The sequence below is a fragment of the Mesocricetus auratus genome, unplaced genomic scaffold (assembly GCF_017639785.1).
Source record: "Mesocricetus auratus isolate SY011 unplaced genomic scaffold, BCM_Maur_2.0 Super-Scaffold_100004, whole genome shotgun sequence".
Classification (NCBI taxonomy): Eukaryota; Metazoa; Chordata; class Mammalia; order Rodentia; family Cricetidae; genus Mesocricetus; species Mesocricetus auratus.
In genome coordinates, this window is record NW_024429189.1 from 92175862 (window position 1) to 92194753 (window position 18892).

An 18892-nucleotide genomic window follows, 5' to 3' on the forward strand; every position below is an offset into this window, starting at 1 on the left:
TAAATAAAGTAATAATAGGTAAATAAATAAGCCACATAAAGATGGAAAATACACAGAGAGTCTGGATACTGTACACTATTGTGTTTTTCAGTTTTTTGATTGCTCAGGAAGGAACTGCTGCTAAAGTACACTTGATTACAAATGCTGCTAAATTAATCCAACTTCTATCTTTTGAAAATGCCTTGACTTCAAAATTTAAGTATAATGATATGTTACTTGGGAAAGGAGATTTATTTTGTTTATGTTTCTACAGAAAATGAAAAGCTGAGGATTCCTTCCAGGCTTCTGTGGTTTGATCAACCAAGAACCCCGGAAGCAGTGGACCAGGTGTTCCAACAACTGAAACGGCTAAGATGATGCAGCCTTACACACCCTGAAAATAAGAACTTATACAGGTTTCTGAGTTTTGTCATGATCCCCATGATATAAACAGCGCCCCTTCCAGCATGAAGCAGTTTGGAATGAGCGACGTCCTAATTCCCAACTTGTTTATAAATCTTTTTCATTTAAATGGGGTTGTTTATTATTGGCTAATGATAATAGCCGATCTCTTTTTTAATGGTAAAAAGGGGAATTATGGTATGGGTATGGTTTTTCATTTATTGATACAAATTCAAGGTAAAGTTTGTGATGTGTCTATTTCTCCTCTTGATTAAGTATTGTGCTTATACTGATCTTTTAAAATGTAATGCATAATTGAATACAGACTATAGATAGTTAATGATAATAAAATTTATAGTTAGGTAAGTTAGGTTTTCTAGATATACAGAAATATATTTGAGATAGATAAACAGTCTTCAAACCTCTCAAAGACCTTCAGAAAATGACATTTAAAATGGTTTGGGGTTTTTCTTGACAATGAGAAATGTCTGCTCCTGGCAGCACCAATTACGTCTGAGAGGAAGATGGGCATCGAAGAAACTTGTTATGGAGTTTGCTTTCAACATGGCAAGATTAGCCATTTGGGAAAGAAACTGCTCTTGCCTAGACTGCTTGACTGTTGTTGTATAATCTGGACATGCAGGACCCACAGGAAAGTGACTGCTGAACTCAGTCTTACAGGGTTCCTGCTTCATGGAAGAGTCTACCAGACTTTCTGCAGGACACAGAAAAATGACTGACAGACTGCCAATGCAGATGGACAGTTTGAAATTTCCTGCTTTGCTGAGAAGTGTTCCAGACACATTGTGGCCTATGGGCTGAAGATGGATGCCCCAACGTTACAGAGGAACTTCGGGGGACTGTCCAGACAGTTTAAGATATCTCTGTCAATCCTAGTGTTTATATATTATCCTTCTGTGGTCTTTGATGGAGTTGAAAACAGATAGTTACAATTATAGTTCTCCTTAGTTATGATAAAAGATAAGCTACATATAGGACTTTGGACTCACAAGAATGAGATAGATGATGTTTTCTTTAAATCTTGCTAAAATATTGTAACTATGTTCTTATTTGATAACTGTTCTGTTATATATAATTTGACTATGTTAAAGTTAAGACTTTCTTTTTGTTTAAACAGAAAAGAGAAGATGTTGGGGAAGTCCTGTACATTTGTCAATAAAGCACTGTCTGGCCAATAGGGAATCTAGATAGGAGGGACTAGGAGTCCAGAAGGACTCTGGGTAGGAGAAACACAAGGAGAGTCGAGATGTAACCGCCATGGGGTAGGAAGCCCGGAACTATTCTCCGGTAAGAGAAATACTTAGATTAACAATTATGGGGTAATTACTTAAATCAGAGCTAGCCAGTAAGAAACAAGCAAGGCCAACAGCTTCATAATGAATATAGCCTCCTGTGTGCTTATTTGGGACTGATGTGGCTCTAGAACCAGGTTGGTGGGAAGGCTTCTCTCAAGGAAAAAGCTTCCCTTTACAGCACTCTGTACAGAGCTCACAGCCGCTAATGGCACACTATATGCAGCACTCATAAGCTATGCAGGATCTCCTGCACAGGCAGCAAACACATGAAAATGGAGATGCCGTGGGGAGTGAGTTGATCCAGACTGTTTTGTCTTCCAGCATAAGTCTATAAAGCTGAGACTGGACAGATGGCTCAGTGGTTACTGCTTTTGCAAAGGACCAGGTTTGGTTCCCAACACCCATGCCAAACAGTTTACAACAGTCTGTAACTCCAGCACCAGAGACACAATGCCCTCTTCCGGACTGTGACAATTACACTCATGTGCACAACATACTCACAGAAACACACACACATACATAATTTAAAATAATAAAATAAATCATAAGTTAAAATTTATTTTAAAAAAGAAATGTGATCTTCCCTCATCTAGTCACCCTTTCTACAAAGGTTTTAATAACAATTTGAGTATTTTTTAATTTTGTGAACCATATAGTTTGATATACTCAAGTAAAAAGGCCTCTGTAAATACCTTTCCACACAGTGTAAATGAGCAGACCTGAAAGGAATGGGAATGGCCTACCTTCTGCTCCTGAGCCTTTTCCACGGTCTTCCTGAGAGCGGATTCTAGCTCGTCCTTTTCTCTGCATACTTCCAGATAACATTCCTGCACAGAAGCCATCTCCTTGTTCATCTTATCGAGGTCAGACCTTGGAAACACAGAACCAGCAAGTAAGCAGGTGTGTGTGTGTGTGTGTGTGTGTGTGTGTGTGTGTGTGTGTGTGCGTGCGTGCACAGGCGCACATACATGCACGTCTCCAAATTACGAAGCAAACAGGCAGTGAGGCCTCCTCTTACCTGAGCTGTGACTTGGTACCCTCATAGACCTCAAAGAGATGCTGCTTCTCCACAGCATGCTTTGCTAAAAGGCTCTCTCGGATCTGGGCCTTCATGGCTTCGTGGTGCTGCTGGTAAGTCCTCTCACACCTAGCAAGAGAGGGAAACTGAAGCCATGCAGCACCAGGGTCAGGATAACTGGCCGGCCTGCCTGTCTGCCTGCCTGCCTGCCTGGCCCCTATTTTCATTAATGCAAATTATAACCAGGTCAGACTTCTTTCCCCCAAAAACAAGAACAGTTCATTTGAAACCACTGGCCTTACAGGAATCTTCATACATTTCTTTCTTCATGTTTCTAGAAAAAAAATTGGACTTGGGTATGAGAATATTCCAATACTTCAAACAGAATAGTTGGTCTATACTCAAGACTACTGTCTATAAATAAATAACTGTTTAACTGAAATAACTGAGAAACAGTCTCTGAATTTAAATCATACATGTTCAATACACAAATACCTGCAGCAGACCTCTTACAAGTCATCTTCCACAGCACTGTCTGCAAATGTGTAACTCGGTATTTGAAAGACAAACCCCTCCCAAGTCTCCCGGGTGAGCCTTTAGAAAGGCTCTAGTATTTCAGGGAACTGCAGCTGTGATGAGCTAGTGTTAGCCTACCAGATAACTCTGTCTTGGTGTTCCAAGTCATAATCTGGGAAGTAGGGGCTGCCCATCTAAGTGCTCCTCAGGGACCTTTCACTCCACTTCAGGAGAGGGGCTGCAAGGGCAGAAGCCTGGGCTATCCAGGAGGAGATGCTCCAGGGCGACGCCCTCCAGGAGGACACCCTCCAGGAGACAAACAATGGGCACCAACATGACTCTCTCACCTATCCACAGCCTCCTGCTTATCGTGGTCAAAGTCCTGCTCTCACCTATCCACAGCCTCCTGCTTATCGCGGTCAAAGTCCTGCACCATCTGTCTCATCTGGTTACACAAGTCTTGGTTTGTACTTCTCAGTTTTTCTTCCGCTTCTTTAAGCTCCTGGACACAGAACAAAGGGTTACGGAAAAGAAACCCCACCTGCATTGACTAGTCTGACATCCTAACACCCTCAGACTCATGCCATTATCTGATACAATACCTCTCTCACAATTCTACAAAAAGTATCTTCACACATAAGACAGACATATAAGCATTAAAATAGTGTGACTGTTTTGAAACATGTCAAATAGAAATATTTAACCAGAGAAGTATTATGCTAATCGATACCTTAGAGGAAGCCATAGAATTCAATAATCTTCATTACAATAAGAAAGGTTTTACATCTCGGTCAAGAGCTGGCTAAGAAGACAGAAGCATGTCTATTACTCAAGCTACCACATGAGATAGGAACCACCCAACCTTCAGGAACAGTACAGACCATAATAGCAAGCAGTGAAGGAGACAGCCAGAAGCACAGAGACTTCCCAAAACATGTCCACTACCTCACATCGCCTGTGTCTGCAATTAAGTCTGCGCTACCTTAGTAAGGCCATGAAACGTCTCATTAAAATATAGGACATTTACTCACCTGGTTCTGTTGTTGTAAAACCTGAACTTCATTTTTCAGTCTTAGAATATCTTCTCTGACAATTGCCTCAGGCCATAACTGATCAGTTGTTTTCTCAGAGGCATCTGTTTTTGTCTGAAAGTTTAAAAAGGTTTTAAGTTAAACTAAAATGATATACTTTGAAAAAATTTCACTTAGGGAAAAAATGTTTAAATAAAACAAATTCACATGCCTTTTTCTTCATCTTTCTCAAATACAATCAATATAACGATCAAAGCAGAAAGCTAACACGGATGTGTAATAACCGTTCTACATATTTCATACAAACAAATGCCTCCAATTTTCCTCTAATACCCTTCTCTGCATCAAGATTAAATCTATGTCACACTGCATTTAATTGTCTTGTCTCCTCCCAACTATAATAGTTCTTCATTCTGTCTCTCAAACCCATGGCATTTTCTAGGAGTGCTTATTAATTACTTTGCAGGGTACTTGCCTTGTTTTGTTTTTTCTAATGTTATTTATTAAATTCTGCTTAGGCATCTAGCACAAATGCAAACATGTTCCATCACTGGTGATGACCAGCTGAAAGCAGAGCACCCCAGACATTCCCCACTGCTTGCTGTCTTCACACACTGTACTTAGTAAGGTGTATCTCAGGAGAAGATTATTAAGATAAGGCAATATCCCATTTCTGCTACACTTTTACTCATTAGGATTAACATATATTCTATTTATGTACGTTTTACTATACTTTATTCAGTAGGTACTACTTTTAAGATACATAATACACTTTGGTATATTACTTTCTAGACAAGTCATCAAAATGGACACACTGCTAGGTGGTACAGGAGCTAGTTCCAATTCTCTTGACCTCTAACATCAGCAATTATCTTCAGCTACTGAACTGGATGGGAAAAGGGGGAAGCTAACAATTCCTTCACCTTCATTCTGTGCTGCCACCACCGTGGAACCTCTTTGTTTGTATAACTGCATGTCCCCTTCCATCTGAACGTTTCCATATCTATGAGTTCCTTATTCTCTAAAGGAGAATCAATACATCCATTCAGTCTATGAAAGCACCTGAGATCTACTCCATGACGTTATCTGGACACAGTCATGAGAAAAGTAACTAACACAGATTGTTGCACAAAGGGGCACTGCTGCCCTGACTACATGACTGTGTGACTAACAGGCATTTTTAACTGGTTTGCCAAAGGGATTCGGAGATTTTGGACCTGATGAGATGCCGCAGGCAGAGCTCATTGGACAGCTCTGGCAGAAGCATGGGAAGACTAGCAGGCTGACAGATCCAGACAGTGAGTCTGGCTCTCCAGGTTTCAGCCAGCGACTGGACTACAGCTATTCGTGTAACATTCTAGAAGAGAATCCAGATGCATTCTGCAACAGCCTGGGAATCTGTGTGAGGCTACATTTGAACGGAATGGACTAAGCCGTTCTGGGGAAGGAATTTTAAGACTTCACAGCATCAGGGCTGAGGTGTGGCTACTACTCACTGCTCTGCTGTTCTCATTCAGTACCCAAGGAGAGAGCAGGTGAGGCAGAAAGATTAGAAATGTAGTTTGGTAGAAAAAGGAGTGTGAACAAATTCAAAGTTTCAGACATGGCAGATGGGGGAAAAACAAGTGTAACCATTAGCGATTACTACAGAGGCCTCCACCCCTCAAAGAGTTAACTGAGCATCAGAGCTGGGATGCCAGGGTTAAAACTGACATGCTCGGGTGTCAAGTTGAGAAAGGGCGGAATGACGACTGTTAGTCTGAAGCATTAACTTCGAAGGATTGAGATCACCTAGGAGACAATGGCTCTAGACCCCGGTGAGGGCGTTTTCAAGGAGTTTGACTGAAGAGGAGAGGAGCTCCACCCTTAACAGAGGTGGCAACATCCCACCAACTACAGACTGGGAATGAATTAAGAAGAAGGAAAAGGAAGCCAGGTGGGTGTCAGACCATTTCTCTCTGCATCCTGACAGTGATGGCATGCCATGACCAGCCACGTCACCTCTCCCACTTCGGTCCTTCTCCAACACAAGAGCCATACCCCTTCACCACGAGCTAAAATACACTTGGAGTTGTTTCTTGCCAAGGGTGGTATAGATATCCTGTATATTATGGCTGATCCCTCAACAGTCACTTATTTTCATCACACCGACAAATGTGCAAACCCACATGATCAAACACAAAAGCAATTTATTGGAGATCAGACACAAAAAGTTTTCTGTGTTCAGTGTTTTGTGTTCACAAAGATTTCAGAATATGGACTCTGAGACTGTTGATAGGTCAGTATGGTTTTCCTAAGACCGTTACAATTCTATCTTAAATATATATATTCATAAATATTAATTCTTAGTTATGTATCTATGTGCCAGTATGTGCTCATGAATGTGACGCAGCCCAAGGGGTCCATCAGATCCCATGAAGCTGCCCCAACAAGAGTGCTGGGAACCAAACTCAGATCCTCTACAAAAGCAATTGCACACTCTTGAATACACACCCATCTCTCTAGCTCCACTACATTCAGTCTTAATCGTCATTGGTCAAATGAAATGAACAACATATCTGATCTACTCTCAAACACTGCCCAATGCTGTATATGAGCAGTCTCCTAATCTCTATCAGCTATTAGCCTGGAAATGCTGCAAAAAAAAAAAAAAGTATGTTTTGATTGTTTGTTTTACTTAAGACAGGGTCTCACTGTGCAGCTCTGGCTGTACTAGAACTCATAGAGTTCATCTGCCTCCCAACTGCTGGGATTAAAGGTGTGTACCACCTCATCAAGCTGAATTTTTAATAAAAACAATTTTTTAATTGTAGATGTCCCAAAGTGCTACAATTATATGTGGCTCCACATAGTCAAACTGCCTTTTAAATATTAATGTATACCTTATAATTCTATTATCAATGAACCCACTAAATCTTACACATAATAGCTTTTTAAAACCAAAATGAATAATTACCAAGTTGCAGGACAACAATAAGATATCCAAGAGGAGTCCCAGTGAAGGCTCAGTATTGATGGTGTAACAAAAGCCACTCAAACCGGACTATGATTAATGATTCACTGCAATGAACACTTGCAAGTGGAGATGTATGAACTAAAGGGTGTACTGTGTGATCTACTGAGTCACACTACAGCTTCCACAATGAGATCTTTCTTTTTCTTTCCTTTTAAATTTTGTTTTATCTTGGGAAGAAGGTTGCAGAGGCAGAGAGCAGATGAGGGAGACCGGGAAATGAGTGGGATTGAGATGCAGATGTGGGGTCACAACAAATCAATAGTTAAATTAGAAAAACAAAAAGAACTATTTTTTTCTCTCTCCATAGAAATCCCAGTGCCTCCCAATCATGTTTCTAACTTTACAGACTAATTGAATCCTATTATAAAGGTTAGGGAAAGAAGAGCCCCTGTGATGTTTGAAGGTGATCATAAACTCTCATTCATTATAAAATATAGTCCAAACTTGAATGTTTAACAAAAACCAACCTTCTGGATTTTATAGTACCAGAAGGTGCAATGCAGGATTCTCTGTGTGTGTGTGGGGGGGGGAATGGACCAATCAAGAGTCTCCCTCAGCTATTAACACTGTGAACTACAGTATTGACCGGTATGGCAAGGATGCCCATGTGTGCAACAGTGGCACAAATGTCACAGGGTAACCAGGTCTTTCTCTTTAAGTCACAATAATTAGCACCTTAGAACCCTCACATACTTTGACAGGATTTATTAATGAACAGGACTCTTGGCATAAGAACAAGGACATTAAAAAAAAGCAATAGTCAGACTAAAAATTATTTCCCTTCAGGAAAAAAGGAATATACTCCCTACATTCCTTTCAACAACCTACTTTCTTTTCTTAATTGCCAGTTCATTTCTGCTTTATTTTCCTTGACAGTAAAGATGGTAAAATGAGGAGGAAATGGGCTGGTCTCAAGATCTGGTGATAGAAGCTTCCAGCAATATCCCTGACACTCTATCAGTCATACAATGTAACTTCAATTTTTTCAGATACACTGTGTAACCCCAGCCACAGACTCTCCTGCCTTCATTTTCCTCATCTCCAAAGATACTGGCTAAAGAATACTGAGGTGGATAGCAGAAGCAGGGTGTCATAGCATTCCTATGATCTTGGTACTCAGCGGGCAGAGACAGAGATTACAAGTTGAAGGCTAGCCAGGGCTACAAAGTGAAATCTGTCTCAAAATTTAAAAGATACAAGTCAAAAGTAAGTACTGACCAGTGCTATAAACTCCATTTCCTTAGAGTCAGGTTCTTTCTTATAGGAACAGAGCCAGGGAAAGCACAGAAGCAGAGCTTTTCAACTGTGGTTCATGACTCCCCTTTCACAGGAGTTGCTGAAGACCATTGGAAAACAGATATTTACATTATGATTCATAACAGTAGCAAAATTATAGTTATCAAGTAGCAAAAAAAATTTTATGGCTGGGGTCACCACATGAGGAACTGAATTAGAGGGTCACGGCATTAGGAAGGTTGAGAAACACTGGAGGGATCTCACTGGAGGTGACTACTAATGGAGTTTAAAGCACGGTTGGTTCAACCCAACCAACAAAATGCACATGCCCTTTTACAAAGTAAGAACTCCTTTCATTTGTGAACAAAGAATTGAACCTAACTGGTATCTCATTTACTAGGTGCCAAGAACAAGCCAAAAATACCCTTTCAAGTGGCTTTTTTTCCTGTAAGCATTACTTCTAAGAGTCAAAGGAACCCCAGGAAACCAAAAACTTAACATAGATCTACAAAGCATAAAGGCTCTCTTTACTGCGTGCTTCAAAGGGACTTCTGAACTGTTCAGGCTCCATGGACCTCACCTCCATGCCTTTGTCGCCATCCTTCGATTGCTGGAGCGCTTCTGTTGTCCCACGGCAGTCTCTGAGCTCTCTCTGTAGCTGGGACACCAGATGGCGCTTCACGGAGTTGCTATTCAGCAAGCGTTGAACTTGGGCTTTCAACTTCAGGATAAGCTCATCCTTCAAAAGCTCTTCGTTTGCAGCTTCTTGCTGTGCAGTGCTGAGGGGAAACAGCCAGTGTTAGGATTAAAACAAGTAACGAATCAAACATAGGTGTCCCTTAAAGCCCTAACCACATGGTAATCATGCTCTTCCTGCCTTGACTGTCACGGCATTTTGAACCACTTTATTTCTTTGTTTTTTTGGTGCCTCATACATGCTAGGCAAGGGTTCCAACACTTACCTACACCCCAGCTCTGCTGAACAGTTTGAACTTGGGAGCTGGAGCGAAGGCATGGTGATTAAGTGCACTTGATGCTCTACAGAGGACTTGATTCAATGCTCAGCACAAGGTGCCTCGCAACTAACGCTAGCTTTGGGGGCTCTGAGGCCCTCCTCTGGCCTCAAGATTACCAGGCACTTCAGCAGTGCACATACAAACATACAGGCAAAACACTAATACACATAAATCAAAAATAAATAAACAGCTTTTGTCATACACAGGGACATCTTCTTTGCACAAAAATAGGTCCATTCCTCAGAAGACACTCTCTCTGTTTAGTCTTTCTGCTAGGCACAAGTGGTTTAACTCACACTTGCGATTTTAGGTATGTGGCATGCTTATATTCAATGAGGCAGTATGGACATTGACGAAGAAAAAAACATCAAACATCAGCTACCCTAACCAACTACTGTTATCTCTCCCAACTTACTGACATATAAGTCTAGGCAAAATTCACGTAACCAGAAAACAGAAACAAAGCCATGCTAATCTAATCTAAACTTTTTCTCTCTCCTCTTTCTAATTCGCTCCCCTCTCCTTACAGAACAAGAACTGAACCTAGTGGCCTCATGCATGCTAAGTGCTCTGCCGCAGAGCTGTATTCCAGCCTTTAAACTCAACTCTATTCTCAATAAGCTTAAGGCTTAGAATGAGATTCTCTCTCTTTTTTTTTAAGTCATTTTATTATTAGTGTGTGTGGGTGACACGACAGGACCACTGCCCTCATGAATTCTCAGCAGCTGAGGCTGCCTATACACGACCTACACAAGGCCAAGCCAGTCACCATCGTAGTTAGAAGAAGAAGGATGCTTTATAGGTCCCCACTCTCAGCTGAGGAGCTATTCAGTGATGATGGCTTTTAGGGAGGGATAATCGGTTTCCTTTAAGGGCATGCACAGCCCCTGGTAGGTCCATGCCTTGGTGGACGGCCCTACACCCATGAGCACATGGCCGGCAAATTGGATTTTTATTTAAATTTTTATTTAAAACAAAAACAACAAACAGGGCATCAAGTTGGAATGCATCTAGGAAGCACAAAGGGAAGGAGATGACAAATATAATCAAAATACAGTGTAGGCATGTATGAAATTCTCAATTGATAGAACTGTCTTTTTTCTTAAATGAAAAGTCATAAATTTCAAAGCAGCTTCACAGTGGCTAGTATATACTCTAAAATCATAGGTACTGGGTAAACACTAAATCTCAGACATTAATGATAATGTAAATATATTGGTTCATTAATTTTAACAATTCAATTTGTTAACAGGGAGCATAGGAGCTGAGTAAACAGAACTGTGTAAAATATAAATCCCTATTTCTAAAATCTTCTAGAAAAAAAATAATGGTATGTGAATTAAAGTTTTTACTCCTGAAATAGAAAGATTTCAGATTATTTTAAATGAAATGTTAAAATATTGTGCATGTATGAACAGAGAATGAACAAATCACTAGGGTTTTTTGTTTGTTTGCTTGGTTTTTTATTTTTTTGGTTTTTCAAGACAGGGTTTCTCTGTGTAGCTTTAGAGCCTGTCCTGGAACTCACTCTATAGACCAGTTTGACCTCAAACTCACAGAGATCTGCCTGCCTCTGCCTCCCTGAGTGCTAAGATTAAAGTCGTGCGCCACCACTACCCGAAAGTAAATTTATTTTTTACAATATAATTGGAACTCCTTAGGATGGATATATCTTATATATAAATATAAAACGATATGCATATATTCTATATGTATTCTTGCATATATAAAACCTCACCTATTTAAATCAAAATGGAAATCATAACTCTAACAGGTAAAGTTATGTAAGAAACAAAATACATTACAAAGTACTCTGCTCTATGATGTGGTGAACTGTGAGTCCTCCATTTGCTCAGCTAGCAAATGAGAACTCCATAATTCCTCCTTTGACTGAAAGCAGGCCACTGAAATAACACTGCACTCCTAGAGGAAGCCAAATCAGAGAGCAGAGAAAGTGCTTGTAAAACGATTTTCTCTACTTCCTCGAAAGGAAAAAAGTTAGAGTGGTCACCATTCTGCCTGGGGCTCACAGCACCCTATGTCAGCAGGGTCCCTGAAGCCCAGATAAACTGCAGTCCCTTATGCAGCCTACTGAGAAGAACAAAGGGAAATGGCATTCCACTTGGTAAATGCTTATTATTTGAGCTTAGCAGCCAGCTTTTAATAATGGAGAGAGGAAGTCGTCTGCAAGCAGTATACAGATTTAGCTACTCAAATTCCATCAATGTAAAGTAGAACATGGAGGCTAAACCCTTAAACTTCACTAGACAGCAGCCAAAGGGGGTGGCTGGTGGTTGGCAGTAAAAGCTGGGAGCCACTGATACCTGGGTCAGTGATTTGAAAGCAGCTCAAGAAAACAGCAACTCAGCCGGGCGGTGGTGGCGCACGCCTTTAATCCCAGCACTCGGGAGGCAGAGGCAGGCGGATCTCTGTGAGTTCGAGGCCGGGCTGGACCGATAGCCTCCGAAACAACACAGAGAAACCCTGTCTCGAAAAAACAAAAAAAAAAAAAAAAAAAAGAATACAGCAACTCACCCTGGGAAAATTTGCTTCCTTTTATTCAACAAATCAGTTCCCTGGATTTCTTCCTTCCTGTGTCCTTGAAATTTGATATGAGGATGCTTCTCAAAGATGGGTGATCAACTATTAACCGCTAGTGTGAGATGATTCTAAGCTAGATGTGTCCTCTGGATGCTCTCCCCAGCTACCCACTCCAGTTCAGTTATTCTCCACTTTCCCAGATGAGTGGGTCAGTCACTTCTTTATAATAATGGTGAGATGCCTCGAGTCTATTAGCTTTAGGAACATACACTAGAATTACTACATTGTGGCTATGAATGTTGTATAAATAGAAATTATAAGAGTAGCTAGGCATGGTAGTGCATGTCAATAATCCCAGTACTTGGGAGTTCAGGGCAAGCTGTGCATTTGAGGCCAACCTGGGGTACACAGCAATATCCTACCTCAAGGAACAAAACAAAAACCAAACAAAAAGGAACAAAAGGTAGAATTCATTGCAATGAATAAAGATGAAGCTTGTCTATTGAAAGTTCAACATGGATGTATTCATCACTCAGTTTCAAAGCCAATCACAACACAAACCAAAAAGTAATAACAAACTGAAGAGAAATATTTTTAAATGAACTGTATCATTAATCTTCAACATAAGACAGATAAAGAAGAATGAAGTTTAAAGTAAAAGCCTTCACTATTACGTAAATACAAACAAATAGAAAACTAAAGAGTTTAGAGTTCAAATCCTGGTGGCAACAGTGACTATCTGAGCCAAGTGATTCACCCCTCTGTGCTCCAGTAAAGCCAACATTTGTTACAAAATTGGGGATCAAAACGCTTTATACAGCATGTGTTGAATTTAAAGTTGGTAAATGGAAAATCTCGTCAGTGGCATATTTTAACCAATCACCTCTAAGATAACAGAAACATCTATTACTTGTTAGTACTTAATAAGTCCTATGGCATATTCCAAGAGACTCACATTCATTCCCTATTTTAGTTCTCTAAGTTCCAAGACAGAACAAGCCTGATAAAAGCAAAAGCAAATCACAAGCTCAGAGAAAGTTAAAAGGCTGGTGTAAGGCCAGTTACCTAGCAATACAAGGCAAAGCTGTGGTTCAAACCATCCTGGATCTGAAGTCTATACTCTTCCCTAGTTCCTGAGAATTCAATTGGCATTGACAAGAAATGAGGCTTTCACAGCAAAGTATACTTTCAAGATGATTACATATAACTTTAAATTTGTAAGGACCTAGGTATAAAAATAATAAAATACTTCTTTTGTGTACACCAGCCATAGTGGAAGCCTTTGTTCAACATCATATGATTGAATCATACGTTGCCATTACTTGGCTTTCCACAACTCTCCCTAAGGCTGAGCTGATAGCAGCCACGGTCCCCAACTTCATCCAAGCCACAGTGACCTCCATGTGCAAACCAGGTAATTACTGGGATGGAAAGAAACATGGGTCACATGTCCCTGGATAAGAGCTGTGGATGACTCCCACCAAAAACAACAGTCTAGTTCCACTGTTTTCTTCTTTGCTTTCCTCTAGGCTGTGATCTGTAGAGATGAAATCCCAGAAGACAAAACACTCAGGTAAATGGAGCCTTGCTAAGCTAAATAACAGCATTTTCTTTTGCAGTATCACCTCATTACTTTAGATTCCAACCAAGTAAATCCCACCTTACTGCTCTAAAACTGTAATGGCATTGATAAAATGCAATCTTCCCAAAGGCCATTAAAGGTGAACTGTCAGTAGTTTTAGCTTCGTACTCAGTTGTTTAATACTTGAGACACAACACTATTAAACAATGCAATAATGACAGTGAACACAGTCAGTGGGGGTGAAGGTCAAATGCTTTTAAGAAACTCTTTCTTCTGAAGTGGAAATAGTCAGTAATACAGCACTTTATTAGAGTGAGCAAGGTCCTAGGCTCTATTCCTCAGCAAAAGAAGCACTTGCTTTAGCCTAAACCCAATCTCTTGACAGGTATCCATCTCTCATCCCTAACTCAGACCTGCGTGGGGGATGGATGAATCCTCTGGTCAGCCCAGCACTGACCAAACAGCACTTGGTTGCTTACCGGGTATGTCTCCCTTCCTCTGGTCAGACAAACTGCGAACTCCCCAGGAGTTTCTAACGGATTTTTTGTAGGCTACCTCAAAAAGTACGTTCCATGTAATAAGGATGAAAAGTCCACCATGTGTATGCAGCATCCGCTGCATGTCTGCCTATAACTAACACTTCAACCCTTTCCCGTCCTTTCCCAACACCCGCACCCACGTGACTGATAAAATATCTACAAGAACAATAGCATAAAAGAAATCCTTTTCAAAAGTGAGATTTCAGGGCTGGAGAAACAGCTCAGTGGTTAAGAGCACTAGCTGCTCTTGAAGAGAGCCCAGGTTCTCACATGGTAGCTTACAACCACCCATAACACCAATTCCAAGGGATCTGACATCCGCTCTACCTTCTACAGACACTAGCATGTACACATGCATACATGCAGGTAAAACATGCCCAACAGAAATAAATCTTTAAAAAGTTATTTAAGATCCCAGTAAGGTTCCAAGGAAAGTGTAATGCTTATTTATTGTCTCACAGATGACTGATGTAAAACAACTTTTTTAACACACAGGCTACCATTAAAAACAAAAGGCATTTACCTCAATAGTTCAAACGTACAGTCTGTACATTTGTGCATGTGTATGAGTTTGTGTGTGGTGTGTAGACAAGTATGCACACAGGTGTCCCACTCTGTCACTCTCCACTTCATTCTCTCTCACTGAACCTGGAGCCAGGCTGGTGGCCAGCAACTCTCAGCTATCCTCCTGTCTCAACCTCCCACAGTGCTGGATGCTGGGTATTTGAACTCAGGTCCCCATGCCTGCGCAGAGTGCTCTCTTAGCGAGAAGCCGTCTCCCCAGTCCCATAATCTGTATATTTTAACTACATAATCCCCTCCTTAGCGTTCTATAACCAGTCTATCTAAATAATAAATTAATTCCGTTCATTTGGATTTTCAGGCATTTATATTCCATTAAGAATTTCTAAAACACAAGGCCCCTAATAGGGTCTTTATCTTATGTGTCATGCCCCCCATGTCCCCTACCCCCATCACCAGCTTTATATTTTGTTTTGTTTTATTTTGTTTTTCAAGACAGGGTTTCTCTGTATTGTTTTGGAAGCTGTCCTGAAACCAGCTCTGTAGACCAGGCTGGCCTCAAACTCACAGAGATCTGCCTGCCTCTGCCTCCCGAGTGCTGGGATTAAAGGCATGTGCCACCAATGCCCGGCCATAAATCACCAGCTTTATTAACATAGAGTCTTCTACAGTAAACTATTCAAGCAGTACCTGTTAGCTTTGGATTGTTTCCAATTGACTTTTTTAATGCCCAAGTCGACACACGATTCAGTGAGCTCTATACTCAAGTCTCCTTCTGAGTCACCTGGAAGTACTCCGAGGTCTGCAGCTGATTCATACAGAGAAATCTCATTTTTAAGCTCTGCTAATTCCTCCTAGAACAAAATTATCAAAAATAACTTTCATTATTTTCCTAAATAACAAAATCAGTCATTTTATGTTTCAAACTTTATTTTAATGATCAGTAGAAGGCAGAAAAGCCTCTTCAAATATATTAGCACTCATTCTAAATAACTTCCTGAAAATATGGTTCCTGCCACATTTACAACTAAACCAAATGAATGAGGAAGCAAAGGCAGGCAGTTCTTTCCATAACCCTCTTATTTACAAAACATGCTTTGCTGGGATACCTCTCATATTCCGGCCTCACTATAGCAGAGGACAAAACAGATAGCTCAACAAGGAGCATGCTATGCTCTGCCTGCAGGAGTGTGTTATGCTCTGCCTGCGTGATCAACAGGTAGAGTACTTCCTTCAGCAGAGGCAACACGAAGAGTCCTCCCCAGCATCTTCCTTACCTTTCAGGGAAATTAAAGTGGTGGAGGATGTGAGAGAACCACATCCCAACTAAATATTCCCCACCCCTGTAGAAGCCCTGGTCCCCGGGATACACCTGCAGAGCCCGAAGAGACAGTGAACAGACTGGCAGGAGGAGGCAGAGGCCGGCTCTTCAGTTCACTACAACTGGGCTGGAACACCTAGGTCTAACTAACGGTGGTATGGGTGAGATCCTGAAACACTTGCCTAGGCTGGCATGAAAAAGGTCCAGCCACTCTTATTACACAGAGAAACCAAGGTTCAAAAAAGGTGCTATAGCATTGCCCAAGTCTCTTCTAAGAGACAGCACTCACTTGCAAAGCCTTATTCATGCTCTCACTTAGGATGTGGGCCCTCTGTGCTTGCTGCAACTGTAGCTGTAGCTGAGTCACCTCCTGCATGGAGCCTGCAAGAGAGAGTCATGGGATATACTGTTTGTTACATTTGTTTAATGATGCAAAAAAGTGTTGCATTCTTTTATGTTGCATTTGTTTAACTCTATGAAGCTGTGCTACTGTGCCTATCTAAAACACCCGTTGGTCTAATAAAGAACTTAACAGTCAATACCAAGGCAGGAGAAAGGATAGGCAGGGCTGCCAGGCAGAGAATAAATAGGAGGAGAAATCTGGGAAGAAAAGTTCAAGGAGAGAGAAAAGGAGAGGAGTCACCCAGCTACACAGCAAGTCATGGAGTAAGACGTAAAGAAAGGTATATAGAATAAAGAAAGATAAAAGCCCAGAGCCAAGGGTAGATAGGATAATTAAGAAAAGCTGGCTAGGAAATAATCAAATTGAGGGCTGAAATCAATAAAGTAGAAACCAGGAAAACAATACAAAGAATCAACGCAACGAAGAGTTGGTTCTTTGAGAAAATCAACAAGATAGACAAACCTTTGTCCAAACTTACCAAACAGCAGAGAGTGAACACGCAAATTAACAAAATTAGAAATGAAAAGGGGGACATAACAACAGACTCTGAGGAAACCCAGAGAATCATTAGGTCATACTTTGAAAACCTGTACTCCACAAAATTCGAAAATGTAAAGGAAATGGATGACTTCCTGGACAGCTATCAATTGCCAAAACTAAATCAAGAACAGATAAGCAATTTAAATAGACCTATAACCCCTATGGAAATAGAAGCTGTCATCAAAAGTCTCCCAACCAAAAAAAGCCCAGGTCCAGATGGCCTCAGTGCAGAATTCTACCAGAAATTCAAAGAACAGCTTATACCAATTCTTCTCAAAGTGTTCCACACAATAGAAGCAGAAGGGTCTTTGCCAAACTCTTTCTATGAGGCTTCAATAACCTTGATCCCCAAGCCACACAAAGATACAACTAAGAAAGAGAACTTCAGACCAATATCCCTCATGAACATTGATGCAAAAATACTCAATAAAATACTGGCAAATCGGATCCAAGAACACATCAAAACAATCATTCACCACGATCAAGTAGGTTTCATCCCAGGAATGCAGGGATGGTTCAACATACGAAAATCCATCAACGTAATCCACCATATAAACAAGCTGAAAAACAAAAATCACATGATCATCTCACTAGATGCTGAAAAAGCCTTTGACAAAATCCAACACCCCTTCATGATATAGGTCTTGGAGAGATCTGGGATAACAGGGACATACTTAAACATAATAAAAGCTATATACAACAAACCAACAGCCAACATCAAACTAAATGGACAGAAACTCAATGCAATTCCTCTAAAATCAGGAACAAAACAAGGCTGTCCACTCTCTCCATACCTTTTCAACATGGTACTTGAAGTCCTAGCTATTGCCATACGACAACAAAGGGGGATCAAGGGGATACAAATTGGGAAGGAAGAGGTCAAACTTTCACTGTTTGCAGACGATATGATAGTTTACATCAATGACCCAAAGAACTCTACCAGGGAACTCTTACAGCTGATTAACACCTTCAGCAAAGTGGCAGGCTACAAGATCAACTCAAGAAAATCAGTAGCCCTACTATATACAGATGATAAAAGGGCTGAAAGAGAAATCAGAGAAACATCACCCTTTACAATTGCCACAAACAACATAAAATACCTTGGGGTAACGCTAACCAAACAAGTGAAAGACCTGTATTGTAAGAACTTTGAATCTTTAAAGAAAGAAATTAAAGAAGCCCTCAGAAAATGGAAAGATCTCCCATGCTCTTGGATAGGTAGGATCAATGTAGTAAAAATGGCAATCCTGCCAAAAGCAATCTACAGATTCAATGCAATCCCCATTAAAATCCCAGCACAGTTCTTCACAGACCTTGAAAGAACAATAATCAATTTTGTATGGAAAAACAAAAGACCCAGGATAGCCAAAACAACCCTGTTCAACAAGGCAACGTCCGGAGGCATCACCATCCCTGACCTCAAGCTCTATTATAGAGCTATAGTCCTGAAAACAGCTTGGTATTGGCACAAAAATAGACAGGTAGACCAATGGAATCGAATTGAAAACCCGGGTATTAACCCACACACGTACGAACATCTGATCTTTGACAAAGAAGCTAAAAATATACAATGGAATAAAGAAAGCATCTTCAACAAATGGTGCTGGCATAATTGGAGACTGGCATGTAGAAGAATGCAGATCGATCCATGTCTATCGCCATGCACAAAACTTAAGTCCAAATGGATCAAAGACCTCAACATAAATCCAGCCACACTGAACCTCTTAGAAGAGAAAGTGGGTGGTACCCTTGAACGAAATGGTACAGGAGACAGCTTCCTGAACATAACACCAGTAGCACAGGCAGTAAGATCAACAATTAATAAATGGGACCTACTGAAACTGAGAAGCTTCTGTAAGGCAAAGGACACAGTCAGCAAGACAAAAAGGCAGCCCACAGAATGGGAAAAAATAT

At 40.7% G+C, this 18892-nt stretch overlaps 1 protein-coding gene across 7 annotated transcripts in view; it reads right to left on the reverse strand.

Moving 5' to 3' along the window:
* Cep152 (centrosomal protein 152) overlaps positions 1-18892 on the reverse strand; it is an 84995-nt gene that overhangs the window by 38569 nt on the left and 27534 nt on the right. For all 7 annotated transcript variants that reach the window (XM_040746211.1, XM_040746208.1, XM_040746209.1 and 4 more), the window contains 7 exons: positions 16325-16416; positions 15405-15568; positions 9095-9293; positions 4263-4376; positions 3624-3733; positions 2716-2844; positions 2441-2567 (listed from right to left, as the gene is read on the reverse strand). In XM_040746211.1, the coding sequence (XP_040602145.1) occupies positions 2441-2567; positions 2716-2844; positions 3624-3733; positions 4263-4376; positions 9095-9293; positions 15405-15568; positions 16325-16416 (935 nt within the window). The remainder of the gene's footprint in view (positions 1-2440; positions 2568-2715; positions 2845-3623; positions 3734-4262; positions 4377-9094; positions 9294-15404; positions 15569-16324; positions 16417-18892) is intronic.